The sequence below is a fragment of the Motacilla alba genome, chromosome 5 (genome assembly GCF_015832195.1).
Source record: "Motacilla alba alba isolate MOTALB_02 chromosome 5, Motacilla_alba_V1.0_pri, whole genome shotgun sequence".
In the NCBI taxonomy this organism is placed as follows: domain Eukaryota; kingdom Metazoa; phylum Chordata; class Aves; order Passeriformes; family Motacillidae; genus Motacilla; species Motacilla alba.
In genome coordinates this window covers 22,683,159-22,699,755 of record NC_052020.1, presented here as the reverse complement: position 1 = coordinate 22,699,755, position 16,597 = coordinate 22,683,159, and the positions used below count along the sequence as shown (strand labels likewise).

The window sequence follows — 16,597 nt, the reverse complement described above, 5'->3', positions numbered from 1 at the left end:
AATGACAAAATTCCAAAGGTCTTTTTGAGTCAAATCAGCATTTTTCAAGCTTCTGAAAGAAGTTGATAAGAAAGATACAGCAAAACTTTTTAAATGGGCTTTAAATTAGAGTAAGTTTGAACAGTAGACAGACAGTAAAGTTATGCCAAATCACAAAAATTATATACCTCCTAAGGAGTATAGTGATCAAGGCACATTGGGATACTGCTGTGAAGCAGAGTTTTGCTTTTTATAACACACAGAGCTTATTTCAGTACTTAAAAAGTATTTGGTGTGTCTGGTGGAAATTGAAACTGTGTTACTGATGTATTAGTGATATCCAGAAACTGGTAATAAATAAGAACTAGATGGTACAACTGGCATGGGTCATCTGAATTAAAATAATTTTCAGTCTAGGACCTTCCTCCTGAGTATGTTGTTATGGTAAGAGTGAGTGTTTTCAATATTTCAATATTTTATGACTATTGCAAAAACAATCTTTGGTTACTCAGTGAAGTAAAATCCAAAACAGGATTAAGTTGCAGAACTCTGGAAGACAATTATTTAGATTATTCCAAACTGAAAAGTAGCACCTGGAGTCATATGAAATTTAAGCTTTAAATAGAATTATAGTGATGAATTTTGACAACTGTCAAAGTAAAATAAATCACATCAAAAGTAACTTGAAGTATTGCTGACATTTAAGTTATGTATAACAACTCTAGAGGTATCTTCCAACCTAAATAATTCTACCATTCTGTATCAAACACCAAAATCGTACCACCACTGAGCAGAGAATTGGACCTGATTGACATGATGATGCTGTGATTTAAACGACCAACATGAGAAAAATATGCAAGCATTAATATGGATAATTACCTTTTATGGCTTATATGTTACTTAACAAAATACATCTGTGAAGTTGAAAAAATTAAAAAATTTTACAAATTAGAGAAAATGTGGCTAATAACTGAAGTGTGGATTAAAAATTCATTCTGTATTTTTAACTTGGTTGCATTATCTTCAGTTGAAAATTCATATGAACCAGTGATGTGACTTACTCTTTTCTAATATATCTGCTTGTCTATTGATCTGAGTTTTGGTTATCTCCTGTGTTGTTGATTTTGATTGCAGCTTATTTCTGAGTAGAATAAAACAATATCCTGCTGTCCAAAAAAGGATAACAGGTTTTTAAACTATGCCTCTTGAAAATAGGACAAGCTCATTGCCTATTAGGAATCTTTTCACAAGTACTGAAAAAAAAAGTGAACAGTAGGGTAAGAATGCTGTCTCTTGCCTGTATGGCTGTTGCAGGGCTGTTTACTCCTTCCAGGTTACTAAAGAGTTACTCTACACTGGGTTTGTCCAGTGCAAAAGCAAACAGTTGCTGTAAGTTTTCCTTTCACTGCATCTACTGTCTCATACTTTTAAAAGTGAATGAAGACTAATAGGGAGTTTTTCCTTCATTTATGATAGGGAGTTTTTCCTTCATTTCCTTCATGTCCTTCAGATATGATGATATAGGTAATACAATCTAGACAGTTGCCATAAGGTTTTCTGGAATTGTACTCATATTTAGACATATACATCAGCAGATAATAATTGTGTGTAAGCAATTAACATGCTACAACATCATTGAAATAGCCATGACCAAATTTATGATTTGATTAGTAATTTTTTTTAAAGACAACACTCGACCTAGTAGTTAATTTTAAGGAATCAAATTGTTTTTCCTTAACGAAATACATTTGCAACTTCATTGCTATTCAACCAACATACCACATAGAGTTGAAAGCTGAAATCTGATTCTTTTTCACAATCTTCTTTGATATTCTGTGATTTTGGTATACTTCAAGATAGTTTGCTATATACGCTGAGAGTTTTTCTAGTTATTTCTGGCCAATCTCATTTTCTTCAAAACCTTTAGATAGCCCGTGGGAATTTTTAGAAGCACACTCATCCTTTAAATAGGATGGAACAATATATTGAGTGTTTTTCAGGGTAGGAATGTCAAATAGTAGGTCAGATTGCTCAATCAGCTTTATCAATACCAAGACTTTACAAATGACTGTTTACAGACCAACAAATTTATTCAGTCACACAACAAAGTTTTAAAACTTGTCAGTGATCTGTACTTAATAAAAATCTACCTTTTATATGCAAATTTGCTTTACCCACTTTTTTCCCCTCAAAAGGTTTGCAGCAAATTTCCTTCTCTAACTTAAGATTAAAGTCTTTCTTCTCTTGGCTAAGACTGCTATTGATTTATTTGCCCCCCTGTTTCTTCTCCCATTCTCGGTTGAGGGGAAAAAAAGGTAATGGAACCCCAAGCACTCTTTCATACCATTCCCAAGCTAAACATTTGTTGTCTAAACTTTTGCCTGATATTTCACATCTGCACCAGATTTAGCACTTCCCTGGCTTCACGCTGCTTTTCTTTATTGCAGCTTTCTGAAGTCATACTAATAAAGTATTATCCATCATATTATAAGAATGTTTAAATGCTCAATATTTTTTGCTGAGTTTATGAACTTTTATTAAATATTTTTCTGTGAGTGTGATTTAATATATGACAAAAAAAATGAACTGGCTTCTTGAATTAAAAAGAATCATCCATACCTGTAGTATAGGAAATTCTTCTAAAGAATCCCTTAGAGTGATGGTATACAGTGCAGTGATGAAATACTGACATATAGATACATCTTAAAAGATAGATTTCCAAATCTGGTAAAAATGAATTGAAAATATACCTGAGCATAACAAACATTCCTTATTTAAATAACCATATCTCAGAGAGTTCCTGCAGAATTTTGACTAGTCTTGCAAAAATGTTCTAACCTTTGAGATCTTTAACTGTTCTTAAACTCTTAAACTTATTGTTCCTTCCTTGAATTGTTTTTTTTCAGCATTAAGATTTACTTGGTTATCAAAAGTTATATGAGTTTGATTTGCTTAAATTTAAAGCAGTTTTTTTTCCTGGCTGCTGAGCACTAAAGGGAGAACTAACCATCTTTGCCATTAAATACTGCAGACAAGGAAACATTGTCTTGGAGGAAATGGGCATACTAGAAATATTAGCTGAAATGTTAAATGCTTTAAAAAGTAATGTTTTTTTTATGTTGTCATCTATTATAATTTATTTCAGTATATGAATGTAGCTTTGAATTATCAGTTATGTAGACTGTTGTGTTTGTGTAATTTTTAAAAACTCCTAAATATGTTAAGTGGCTATTTAGCCTTGAATTAAAATCCCATATAAATCATCTCTATATTCTACTGTAGTTAATATTTAAAACATAACAAATTCTTACCTGTTTGTACATCACATACTTATACAGTGCTTGTGTTTTCCGTGGTCTATTTAATTTATTACTTCATAGTTTAAGTTCTTGAAGACAGGAATTGTCTTTCTCCTCTTCTAACAACAGAATAGCTAATTCAGTGGTTATAATGATGTCTGAAATTTACTGCAATAAAAGGAGGTCAAAATAGCAGCAGAGCTGTAGTTATTTTTTTAATGATTTCTTATGCCTCAAAATATTTGTTTCATTTTTAAACAAGTAACTGAATTTTAGACATTTTATATAACCAGATAAGCCTTCACACACAGTAATGGTACAGTTGTATATAAGAAGGTATCAATATATAAGCAGGAAAACATTTTATATTTTATTAACTACCAGCTGCTAAGAATTCAAGAGCCTTCAGTTGTGTTCTACTGGAGGTCATTGTTAGATACAGCTTGTATATAAATCTAGTTCAAAATCATGATTTTTGTACGATTTGTTAATGCTGTTTTTGAAAAAGTAGAGCAAGGTTTAGGTAGCTTTTTTGAAATTGAAGATGCAAGTGAATTGATATGTTTGGGATATTATTTGCCAAAGCTTATTAACAAAGTAAACTACTTGACTCATCTTAGTATGTATTTTAAAACAGGTGAGGCTAATGATAAGGATGTTCAGGTGGTGGAACTTCCCATTGTTGACAGCTTACACCCACGGCCACCCTATTTGCCCTTGGCTGTCCCTGAAGACTTGGCTGATAGACTTATTCGTGTACATGGGGATCCTGCAGTGTGGTGGGTCTCACAGTTTGTGAAATACTTGATTCGTCCACAGCCTTGGCTAGAAAAAGAAATAGAGGAAGCCACGAGGAAACTTGGTTTCAAACATCCAGTGATCGGGTGAGTATTTAGTTTTCTTTTTAACTCTCTGTGCTTTAATATGTGTATGTAGTGATTCCTGTTCAGGAAAAATTGTTTTATGATGATAATCAGAGTCTCTAAGTGTTTTGTGGGGAGAGAGGGTGATTTCTAGATGAAGCTCTTATTTTTTAACTGTGCATAATACATGTTGATTACAAGTACTTCTTCAGCACACTTGTCTACCTGCAGTTGGACAGATATGTAAAAGGCAGCTCAACAGAAGGTTTTTTAACATGTCCTTCCACATCTGGTAATACAGAATTTCATTAATGTAATTGCCTTACAGATTGTATTCCAGGCACTTTACTGTCTGTGTCTTCTTTCCAGTGCCTGTAGCTTTTACACTGAGGAAAAAAGACTAAGCCTATAATTTACGTGCCACAATTCACAACTAATTTTATCACTGGCTACATATGAACATGCTATGTGCCTTTCTCTTCCCTGCTGGTGTTTTTGCAGTTGTTGTTTCTCGGCTGTAATGATGAATTGGAAAGGTCTGTGTGGGGAGATACAGGGAGAAGGAAGAAAAGCAGTAAAAAGCAGCTTGTGGGAGAAAGATTTTTCCATCATGTACTCTGAAAAATGTTGCTGCTGCTGTGCGAGAGTCTTCTTTCTTTGCCAAAAATTTCCTTCAGCCCTTAAACTTTCTTTTTCTAGGAGCACACAAATATTAGTTGGCTTTTGACCTTGAGCCAGTAGGGTACCTCACCACTGCTGTGTCTGGAGACTTGTTACATTTCAAGGAGGTCAAAAGTTGCATTTGTAACTACCTTAATTCAAACTATGCATTATATGATGCAAATATTCCTGTTTTCCTTTTGACCTGTATTGATCAAGCATTATCTACCTACAGTAGATAACTTAACCTTGTGCACAAAAGGAATGGCACCTTCTATGCTATAATTCAATCTCTTTCATTCCTTTCTTTCAGTTACCCTTTGCCTTCCTTGTCAGATTATTATATTGCTTTTGAGAACAGACTGACTTCATCTTGTCAGTGTGTCATGATGGACATGGATGAATTTTAATCCCTTATTATTTTATGTATTCATTCAATCTAAAATTTCATTTGCTGAAGTGTATATAGTATTTATACATGTAATTCCTATTTTTTCCCTTTTTCCAGTGTTCATGTCCGAAGGACAGACAAAGTGGGGACCGAGGCAGCGTTTCACCCCATTGAGGAGTACATGGTGCACGTGGAAGAGCGCTTTGAGCTTCTTGCTCGCAGGATGCATGTTGATAAAAAAAGAGTGTATTTGGCTACAGATGACCCTTCCTTGTTGCAAGAGGCAAAATCCAAGTAAGATGAATTATGTTTATATTACAGTTCCTCCCTTCTGGTTAGCTTTACAATTTCTGACTATTGTGCAGCACAAATTTTAGTATAATTTTTTTTAATCCTTTATTCATTTAAGACTGCATTTAATTTTCCAGTGATTTTGATTTTTCTCTCAGATATGCTTTTTTGGGATTTTTTTCTCCCAAGTATGTTTTCAAAGCATTATGTTAAAAATCTAGAAGAGTTGAGCAAGATACCTGTCACTATGTAAAAACAAATCAATGCTGTAGAAGGGAGGTAAATAAAAATAATATACATATAAACAATATAAAATATAAATAATAAACACACAGAATTTATTATTGAACATACATATTAAAAAGAAACTACTTAGAAATATTGTAAAACCTGGTTAATATATTAAGAAGTATATAATACCTGTCCAAAAAATGTGAGCAGTTGCCAGAGGAAGTTTTGTAAGTGGGTTGAAAAGCTTACGATGCAGCTCTTCCCTCCTTCAGAAGGACTTCTATAGTGATAACATAGAAGACTTTCATCCTACATGTTGAATAATTTTTTCCCTAAATATAGGGATTTTCAACTTCTTACAGTATCTTTGCCCCTTTTTACTGTGTAAAAATCCTCTTCTGTCCTTTTCTAGCTCTCTAGAATGTGGATACACAGTAAACATTCATTTACTCCTAGATGGTCTGTATTTCCTTATAAGTTAATACTTCTAATTAATTGGTTAATACTTTCCAAAATCAAAGCAACTCAGTAGTGGCAAATTTTTGCACTGTTCTGTTCTTGATGACATTCTTGGAAAAATATGTAAGATAACATACTCCATAATAGATTTTCTTTGGCATATGCAAGGTAAGCAGAAAATGTTATTTTGTAGTAGAATAATTTTCTACAGCATTGAAAACCTGTCTATTTCAACTGTGCTGTTTCTGTTTTTCTTTCATATTTATAAAAGGCTGCTGTTTAAAAATGATGGTGTTTTGTGAAAACTAAATGAACATACTCAACTCCAGATGATGGCAACCTAATCCTTTTTTGTATGTGTAAAGGCAAGAATAATAGCAGAAACAATTATAGCATTTAAAGTGCAAATCTAAACAATGAAAAGACAGGTAATACAAAGTTGAGGTTATAATATTTAATTCATTATATTGTTCTAAATAACTTTAAGAACTGTTTGTAACATAACAGAATTCAATATTGATGTAACAATCTTAGTTATGCATTTTTCTTTATTCTTGTTTAACTTTCAAACTTTAGCATTCTTTGTGAATAATAATGAGGTGCTCTAGCTGTGTAAACATCTCAAATTTTTAATAGCAACAAAAACTAATTGTAACTTATTCAGTAAAACAATACTGAATTTTATTAAGAATTACAGCTCAAGTCCATTCCAAATCATGAATTTACTTCAATATGGTAAGATACAGCTCAGTCATACAGCATTAATTTTATGTTGTCTTTATAAAAGGCATAGAATCTGTAAGTATTGAAGAATTTTTTATGTGTTACTGCTGGGCTTTCAGGTCACAGCTTACATTAAAACATAGTTTCCTACGTTGCTTGCACCCTACTCTTGCTTGCAGCTTCAGATGCCTTGAGTAGAAGGCATTTGAAACTTCCCGTGATTTCACAGAAGGCAGGATGCAATTTGATGTTTGGGCATTTAATAGCATCTGAAGGCAGGTTAAGGTCATGTTTTGGCAGCAAAGAAGCTTTTCTTTCTCTTCTTGTGAAATCAACTATAAATTGGTTTACGCTTCTGACAAAAATGTTCTAGTCACATTGAACTACCAAGCTTTGATAGAAACTGCTGTCACATTGCAGTAGCTTATGTTGCATTCATTATTTGGTGCAATAATATTAGTAAGTCCTAGGTACTGTATCTCTCTACAAGAGAGTGACTGGCTGTCAAACAGCGTTGGCATTTAAGTAAAGAAAATTTAGCCAACATTTGCATGAATGGGCATGTTGTTTCTAGCAAGAGAAGTATTTAAACTAATCATAGTCATGAAAACAGAAATGTTTTGACTTAAGTTTCAGAAACTTCCCTTGCAGACAGATGTCTACCAACTGCAAGTACAGTGGTAAAGATAGTGCAGTCACTACCACCAGTTTGTAGAGAGTTTGTGTTCTATTTCCAAAAGAAGGAAAGAAGTGATATATTTTCAGAATTAGGATCATGTAGAACAATTTTAGTAGAGAGTAGCAGGGTTGAGAGTTCAACAACTGTGATGATCAGGGGATTAAAGCATTTGACAGCTTCTGGTAAGCAGAGGTTATGGTATTTATCTTGGATAAGTGATGTGTTAGGGATGGTGTAAATTGCTTTTTCTTTGGCTGATTTAATCGTTTTCACATGCAAATTTTTGAATGTCTAGTATGAATTTTTAGTCCATAATACTCTTACAGTATCTTCACTCCTTAAGGTATTCAAAATAATACAGATTATATATACATAAATTCTGAAAGAGACCATATTTAATATATTTCTGGTTTGTATATGAACCTATTTAGGGATTGTTCTTTTGTACATGAGCACAAAAATTCAACAAATCACATTCTTCCTTCCAGAATGTTTTCCTGTAAAGTCATCTGTATTTTCTTTTTTTTTCTCATTTTTTACTGTTTATTTACTTCCACAATAGCAGGCTAATGTCTTTTTTCCCTTTCTACTATCTGCAGTTTGGCTAACCCTCCCCACCCCCAAGTCATAGAATGCCTGATATATAGAATTCAGCAGTGCTTCAAAGTACTTGAACTTAATAAACAACTCATATATTTTCCAACTTTTTTTGAGCAAGACCTGAGAAAACACACTATTTCTTACTCAATCTGTTTACACATATATTCACAATCTTGTTTCAGAGGGAAGAAAAATTTCAGTGCCTGTTCTGGACAGCTCCACAGGCCTAGCAATTGAGAACAGGAGCCTGGGACTCAACTTGAATTGCACATGCAGTGATAAGCTGTAGTTACACAATGAGTTGATCAGCTTCTGAAACCAATGGAAACTTGAAACAGTCCCATAACTGTGCTTGATTTGTATCCTTCTCTGAGGCTGCTAGGTGCAGGGAGGAAAGATTTTTAACTCTCTGTCTCTCTTCCCCACCTTCTTTTGATTTCTCATTTTCCCATTCCCATAAGAGAGAAAAGAAAAAGGATTTAAATTTTTTTTAAGTTATTGTTACATGAGAAAATCTTTTATGTTACTATAATATAAACTAAGGTTTCGTATTTCAAAAAAAATACTTTGACTTACAGTAGTACTAATTTTTTTTTGTCAAGAAGAGTGTATTGCCATGGAATTTTACATCTATTTCCTTTTGACCAGTGAATTGCAAAATTTGTTCTCCGTATGGCCTTAAGAACTGTGAAAGACTTTTTTTATTCTTTTCATTAGTTTACATGCATTTATTAAATATGTCCCTTTCACAGGTGACAGGTTTTTTTGCACAGTGTCCCAATCAGTATCTAATAGTATGGTAGTAAGTGTAGCCTAGTAAAGTCAGAATCCCATGTCCTGTTTTGCAGTAGAGAAAGTTTAGTGGTCTGAGTATATTTCATCTAAAATCAGCATCCTTTGCAGAATGTGGTATATGTTTCCTGATGTGTCTTTCACTTCTACTTTGTTATGTATCTGACAGATGTACAGGATCTTTTTATTTAATTATTTTTTCTAGCTAAGGAGAGGTCATGCTTGGAGGCAGCAGTGACATTCTAGAGGGTTCAGTATAATTGTAATTATTTTCTGTAAAGCAGAGACTCACTTAAAATGAATTAACAACCTTCTCTTGCAGCAGAGGTAATGCTTCTTAAAAAAATAAAGAGAACAATGCTATTAACTGTGTCTTGTATTTTCACAGGTATCCAAATTATGAATTTATCAGTGATAACTCCATATCCTGGTCAGCAGGACTCCATAACCGATACACTGAAAACTCCCTAAGAGGTGTCATTCTGGATATTCACTTCTTGTCTCAGGCAGACTTCCTGGTCTGTACGTTTTCATCCCAGGTAATGTGCAATGCAGAGACAATGTTGATTATATGTACCAGATCTAAATCTTAGTTTTCTTCATGCTTCTGTTTATAAAAAAATGTTTTAAGATAAAAAGCACAGCAGAAAGTCACCAAGCTAATGTGGCTAATGTGCTGATCCACCTAATTCACATATGGCAAGTTATGATTTCTATAAGATTGAATGTTTTTACTTGCTGTTGTCATTATTCTCTTAGGTGACACAATCACACATGATTGTACTGTTAGATGGAAGTGGACACTAAACTCAAAAGTTAAAATTCACTTAAAAACGAAGCGTTTTCCACAGCCTCAAATGTAAATTTTCTGCTGCACTGTAATGACAAATAGAGAACAAGCCCAATATTAATATTAATATTAATAGATGGTCAATACAGTGATATATTGACCTTGACAGGCACAATTCTAAATAAAATTCCTGTAGCAAGAAGACAGCAAAACTACAAAAAGTCTAGAAAAGCCTCTTATCCCTCAATCATGCTTGTGCATACATTTTATTTACCATTCACCACAACCTGTAAGAGAGAATGACATTTTATAGCATATTTAGAAGGTTATTAATGCAGGCTGTTTCAGACCAAGGACCTGAGTAAAATCCAAAGTAAAAATCTTCACTAAGAAGAGCTGTGAGAAGCCATCCACTTTAATAATAATGTTTGATTTAGCTGAAGCACATCCACTGAATGCATATCACAGAGAAAGGAACAAAACCTACAGCTGTATGTCTTAAATGCCACACATGCATTGGTGTAGAAACAGTTCATAGTCTGAAGGAAGAATTATGGAATCTCGGATAAAGACTTAATGAAAATCTGTAACATTTTCTGCTATTGTTATATTCAGATAGCTGTGTTAAAAGTGATAAATGTTTGCTTTAAATAAAACTCTGGGTATAAACATAGTTTAAATATAGCTGTAAATGGCTTGGCAGAATATATTGTAATTGAATTTCGAGTATTAAAGAATATGTGTTTAAAATACATCAACACAGTTATGGTGATACAGGTTGATCAGGACCTCTGGAGGGCACCTGACAAAACCCCCTTTGAGGTACATGGTGCCTTTGAGCACAACTCTTATTCTCTTTCACCATGCATTTGACAGTAGACTTGTTAATTGGATAACATATTTGGTTTTCCAGAGTTGCAGAAAATTCTACTAAAGTATGGGAGATCCAATATTAGTCGAGAGCTGGACTATGAATTTGGTCCAGTAATTAATTTATTCTTGGCAATTTATTGTGCTGTATGTAATAATTCAAACTCCTCAAAAATAATTTAATGCCAGTTTTTTTGGGCATGCAATAATGTGGATCTCTACAGAATCTTCATATATTGGGCTATTCTAAGGTCTGTTGCAAGTTTTCCTACTACTCATAAAGTTTCCTTTTAAGGGGTTTTAAATTTGATTCTTTTATCTCTGACATTTGAATTGCTATCCCTGTCCTTTCATCAATTAAATAAACTATTTGACACTTACTTTGGCATTGAAGGTAAGCAAAATAAGGCAGTTAATGATCATCTTTTGTCCAGTAGGTGTGAAGAGAAAATAAGGTTAAAGATGTATTCTTATTTAGTTCCATTGTGGTTTTGGACTTTCTCATTGTCAATTGTATGATGACTTTTTTTTCCCATTTTTCCAAAAATATTCTGAATTTCATTACAGAGGTATTAAGAGAAAATGATACTATATATGAATAGAATCAGGAATTCCCCTGTATTAATTGGGAATTAATTAGCTAAAATTAATTAACTAAAAGAACATTGGTAGACGTTGAAGAATAGGTATTTCCTTAAAATACTGTTGTTAAGGAATTAGTCCTATCATGTAATGGAGAGTCAAGGGAAACAACCTACCCTGGCACTACATTTCAGCAATGTCACATTAATTGAATAAATTAATTTAATTTTATAGGAAAACCACATGGGAGTTCCACAAATCATAACACAGTAGGAAAATTAAGATTACACATTAGAACAAAGATTTTTTTTTCTCTCCATTCTTCATTTAGATGAAGTCATAGCTCCCTCTGACTGACATAACTTCATTTCCTTCCAGAATTTATTCGTCTTTGTATGGGACCCAGGTTTGGTGCTACACAGAAAACAATCACTCAGAGGAGTTGTTAAATGTTTTGTGTCAGATATGCAGGACACATTTGCTTAAAGCATTTCTAATGAAAAGATTTAAAATCTTTATAGTGTGTATTATGTATGCCTCTTCCACACATGCAGAGAACAAAACAAATACAGTCACAGAAGCTATAAAATAAATAGCCTTTTGCAAATATATGGGTAATCAAACTTGTTTCTATATTATGGTGTGTAACACGTACTTTGAAATAGTTAACTTCAGCCTGATCTTCTGAAAGGTACTTCTGAAAAGTTTTTTTAAAGTTCAGATGCAGAGGGATAAAAGGAAATCTATTACATTTTTAAAGCAAATGCCTCTCTCAAAGGAGGTAAGAAAGTACGAATATGTCTCGTATGACTGATCAAAGTTCTATTCACTGTATCTTCAAAGGGAGAAAATAAAAGTAAAATCAAGCTTTACTATATTAACATAGACTGAAAATTATGAAAAAGCTCAAATGCTTCTTCATATTGAAGAAATCTGCTATATTGTTAATCAGCCTTTATGAAACTTAGGCAAAATTAGAGAAAGATATGGTAATGGAGGTCAGAAACAAAAAAACCCACAGCAGCCAAGTCAGACACTTGACAAAGAAGAGCCATCTAGCCAGTTGTTGAAAAAACTTTTTTTTTAATATAGTGGTATGCATTTGTGTTTCTGGCAACTCTGAGAAAGGCAACATAATTCTGTTGTGGGAACATGTGTTCAGTCTGAAGAAAATTCCCTTCATAAAATGGGGTACAATGACACGTAAGAATGCATCTTTCTTCTCACCTACATAATTATTGTCTTGATTGAATTCAGTTTCATTTATTTGTCTTCTAAGTTGCCAGCAATTCTATCACTGTTCTAATATACACAGCATTTTAAAGCCTTGGACTTATGGAACTGTTTGGTTGTGAAAATTTGAACTTCCTTTAGAAAAGTAAATGCAAGGCCTCATTATTGTGGGTAAATTTGAAAATGTAAATTCTAAAGGTTCAAAGGGAAGTAAAATACAATTTTTAGTGGTAGTAGTAGAAAAAGAAAACTTACTTGATTTTTCATTTGATTGGGTATAGATCATTAATTTTAAAAAGCAGTGTTGCTAGTGTTCATATAGATGTTTTTATTTTAAACTGAAGAGTAGATGATACTAATTATCTGTCTGTCTGTCTATCTATCTATTTATTTGTTTACCAAATCTGATCACCAGAGGCCTAATTAAGATTCTGTAAAATTTCATGGGTTTTAGTAGCAAATATGCAGGGATTCTGTGGGTTTTTTTGTTTTGGTTTCGCTTGGTTTTTTGATTTTTTGGGGTGCTATTTTTGTTGATTGGTTGATTAGTTGTTTTTTTTAACCCAGACATTCTAGACCCTGATATTGTTGGGAAATATTACTATACATTGGTTGTTGATTTCTGTGGTATATTTCAGTCACACGCAATATTAATGACTTCTGTTTTTATTTCTAAGGTTTGTCGAGTTGCCTATGAAATTATGCAGACGTTGCATCCAGATGCTTCGGCATATTTCCATTCTTTGGATGATATCTACTACTTTGGGGGACAGAATGCTCACAACCAGATTGCTATTTATGCTCATCATCCACGAACTGCTGATGAAATTCCTATGGAACCTGGAGATATAATTGGAGTAGCTGGAAACCACTGGGATGGTTATTCAAAAGGCATCAATAGGAAATTAGGAAGAACAGGCCTGTACCCATCCTATAAAGTTAAGGAGAAAATTGAGACAGTCAAGTATCCTACATACCCAGAGGCTGACAAGTAGATTAAAAGGAAGACATTCAGCAGTTATTATAATAAACTCAATATTGATTGATTCAAACCAGTCAACAACACACTAACTATTGGTTTCTATGGGATTTGAATTTGCATTTTATCATGCGGTTAAAATCAAAGCCTTTGCAATGAAACTGGACAAGAAGCTGAGAACAAGTGGATGGGCTGTTGTCTGAACTCTTAAACATTTTTGTTATACACACTCTCACACATGCACACACAAACCCACGTACAGCAGGAAAACTGTTGTTTTATACTTGTCTCTTTTCAGGAGTTGTCCCGGTCATTAGTCTTACGTGAGCTTTGGGCTCTTTTCTCCGCCATTAATTGACAATAATGTTCAGACTTATAACACTGCCACATTGTGTAATTTGAGTGACATGAACATATTTTATATGTGCAAAATTTGAAACATGGTGCCTATATTTGAAAAGTTTGTGACCTTTTTAGAAGAGCCATGCCTGTTTCACAATGGGCAAGAGTCCACTTTCATCTGGTGTTACCGTGACCACTGAACTTGCTTCAAACAACAGATTCAGATTTCAGACTAGATTTCTTTACAAGTTTGGGGTTTTTTTAGCATTCCATTGATTACTTCTCATCATTAATAAAATAAAGGTTACATTCAACAATCAAGTAGTCACTGTCTCTTAGGAGCTTTTGTAAACAATGCCATGAACAGATTCTTTAGTACTGGTAATTTCTGGACATTGCCTTTGATTGAAAAAACCAACAACGCAAAATCCACAAAAGAAGGAAAAGGTATCTGGAGTTTCATTAAATTTCAAAACACTTGTGTAGCACAGCAGTTGCGTAGGGCACAGTGGACAGCCAGTAACAGCAGGATTATTTCAGTGGCTAAATTGCTTACATTTACCCTCTGACACTATTTTCTTACCTTTTCTGTTTCTCTTCTGAAAATAATTCAGGGTTTAGGGTATTATGGATGGCCGCTTAGCATTTTGGCATTGAATGTAATTACTTTTAAGTAAAATACTTCAGATTATCCCATTTATAGAACCTGTCAGTCTGGACTACTTAAAAAAAGCCTAACAGCTTGCCCAAAAATAGTAGCTTACAAGAAAATATACAAGGATGAACTTTTATGCATGTCATAAGATTATTAGTACTTCTTAGTGTTTTGAAATCTTTTGCCCTTCAGCTCTCATTAAGAAAAGAGATAATTTATAAAGTAATTTTACAAATAAATTCATAGATTTGATGGTTGTATATATAGATGCATATAATATGTAATATGACAAGAGATTGTTTCCAAATAAAAAGAATATTTAATAGCATTTTATAGCTTCTAGTGCAATCCAATTTGGATTACTGGAGAGCAGAAAATGTTTACTGTTCAGAGGCTGAGGAAATGTCACATGAGTAAAGGTTAAAACAGCGTGGCTAGTTGACCTTAGCAAAGCAAAAATACGCTTAATTATATTTATGAATAGACCAAGGACAGTGTTTACATAGCGAATGGGTGCACTTGACCATGAATAAATTTTAGGCTGAAAACTAAAAGGAAATCTCTGGCAATGTGCAGTTGAGCAGCAGGCTTCCAATTGAAATAGTGCTGAGATGGAACTGGATTGGTGTGTGAAGGAATTACAAAGTAGTACTTTCTGACATTACTTTCAGGACTGATCCTGTAGATCCCTTCCAGTAATATGTCCCTCAACTGAAAAATTATTTTGCATCTTGAAAAAGAACAACAAAATCAAAGTTGAAGAACTCTGTGGGAAAAAAAGATACATTTACCATAGTGTTAAGTAGAAATATCTGTGAAAATGAGCTTAGATACCAAATGAGATATAAAGACTGATTGAAAGATAATGGAAAGTTAGTAAGAGCAGCCAGGAGGTGCTAAAGATGAATTTTTGTGACAAAAGATGTCTTGAGTCAACTGGTGTTTCTGTGTTGTGGAGGTGTTAAGGAAGCAGCTTTATGCATGTTTCCTGTCTAAGTGATATTGGTAAATTTTCCACTAATTCAGGCAAATGCGGTATTTCAGAGGTACAAATGTAGGCTAAATAATTTTTTTAACTTTATTTTGAGTTGTACATATAAAGCTACTGCTACTTTCCTTTTCAACTTGAAAAAATAGAAACCCATGAACATTTCTTCCTCAGCAATTAGGTCAATGCTTTTTTTTTTTTTTTTTTTGGAAAAACTAGTTTAATTGTCTCTCCACAAATACTACGCTAGCTAATTGGTATAGATTTATAGATATTGAAAATGTTTTATTTTTTAAGCTATTTACTTACAGGTTCAGAGCCCATAATTTCTAGCTCATTTCTTAGAGTGTGATTCAGAAATAGTATTCATAAATAAATTAACACTGAGGTTTTCCTGTAGTTAAGTAACTCAGTTAAAAATACAATGAAAGAAGATAAATAACAGGATATCTAAGATGAGTCCTAAGGCAAAAGCAGGTGTGGTAATGAGAGAATTGATAACACTGATGTTGTAGAAGCTGTACCTATATAATGTGGCAATTCCTCAGCAGACTGTATCTGACAAAACATTGGCAAGGTACACATGCCTCCTTACATATTCTTAGTACCTAATGAATTATTAGGTCATCATCTTTGAGAAAATGATCATGAAATTATACAAAATTATAGCATTACTGTTAATAATTCAGAAATGTACTAATGTAGATGCTATGATCTCATTCCCCAGGGTCATATGATCCTCTAGTGCTCAAAGTGCAGTACTTTTCAGAGGAAGAAATCTAGCAATACCCTGCTTGCTGGATGCATGTTTCTAGAGATTTGTTTCCTTTAAGACTACCAATTAGTTATATTTTGGAATCCTGGGACATTGGTACATTAAAACTGATTTTGTTTTTTGTTAAACAAAATGAATATTTGAGACTTTACTCTCACTGTACAGTGGGGTCCAGGTAATATAGAAGGATCAATGGGTACATGGAAAAGAGACCCTCAGATTTTTATTGTAGCTCACAAAAAAGTTAAGTAATAGGAAATAAAAATTTTGTCTTGAATACCTGGGAGAAAGCTGAATCTTTTGAAGGCTATGAACTCATTAATTACTAGCCAGAATGCTTGTGAGGAAGCAAGCATACGTTGTGTTTATTCTGTTTACCTTGTAGCTCTGCAGGAATCTAGTCTTGTAATTTTTGC

At 33.4% G+C, this 16,597-nt stretch overlaps 1 protein-coding gene across 9 annotated transcripts in view; it reads left to right on the top strand.

Moving 5' to 3' along the window:
• FUT8 (fucosyltransferase 8) overlaps nt 1-14,080 on the top strand; it is a 96,553-nt gene extending 82,473 nt beyond the window's left edge. For all 9 annotated transcript variants that reach the window (XM_038137222.1, XM_038137217.1, XM_038137220.1 and 6 more), the window contains 4 exons: nt 3,916-4,162; nt 5,310-5,486; nt 9,356-9,506; nt 13,120-14,080. In XM_038137222.1, coding sequence (XP_037993150.1) covers nt 3,916-4,162; nt 5,310-5,486; nt 9,356-9,506; nt 13,120-13,437 — 893 coding nt within the window. In that variant the 3' untranslated portion in view covers nt 13,438-14,080. The remainder of the gene's footprint in view (nt 1-3,915; nt 4,163-5,309; nt 5,487-9,355; nt 9,507-13,119) is intronic.
• The last annotated feature ends 2,517 nt before the right edge of the window (nt 14,081-16,597 follow it).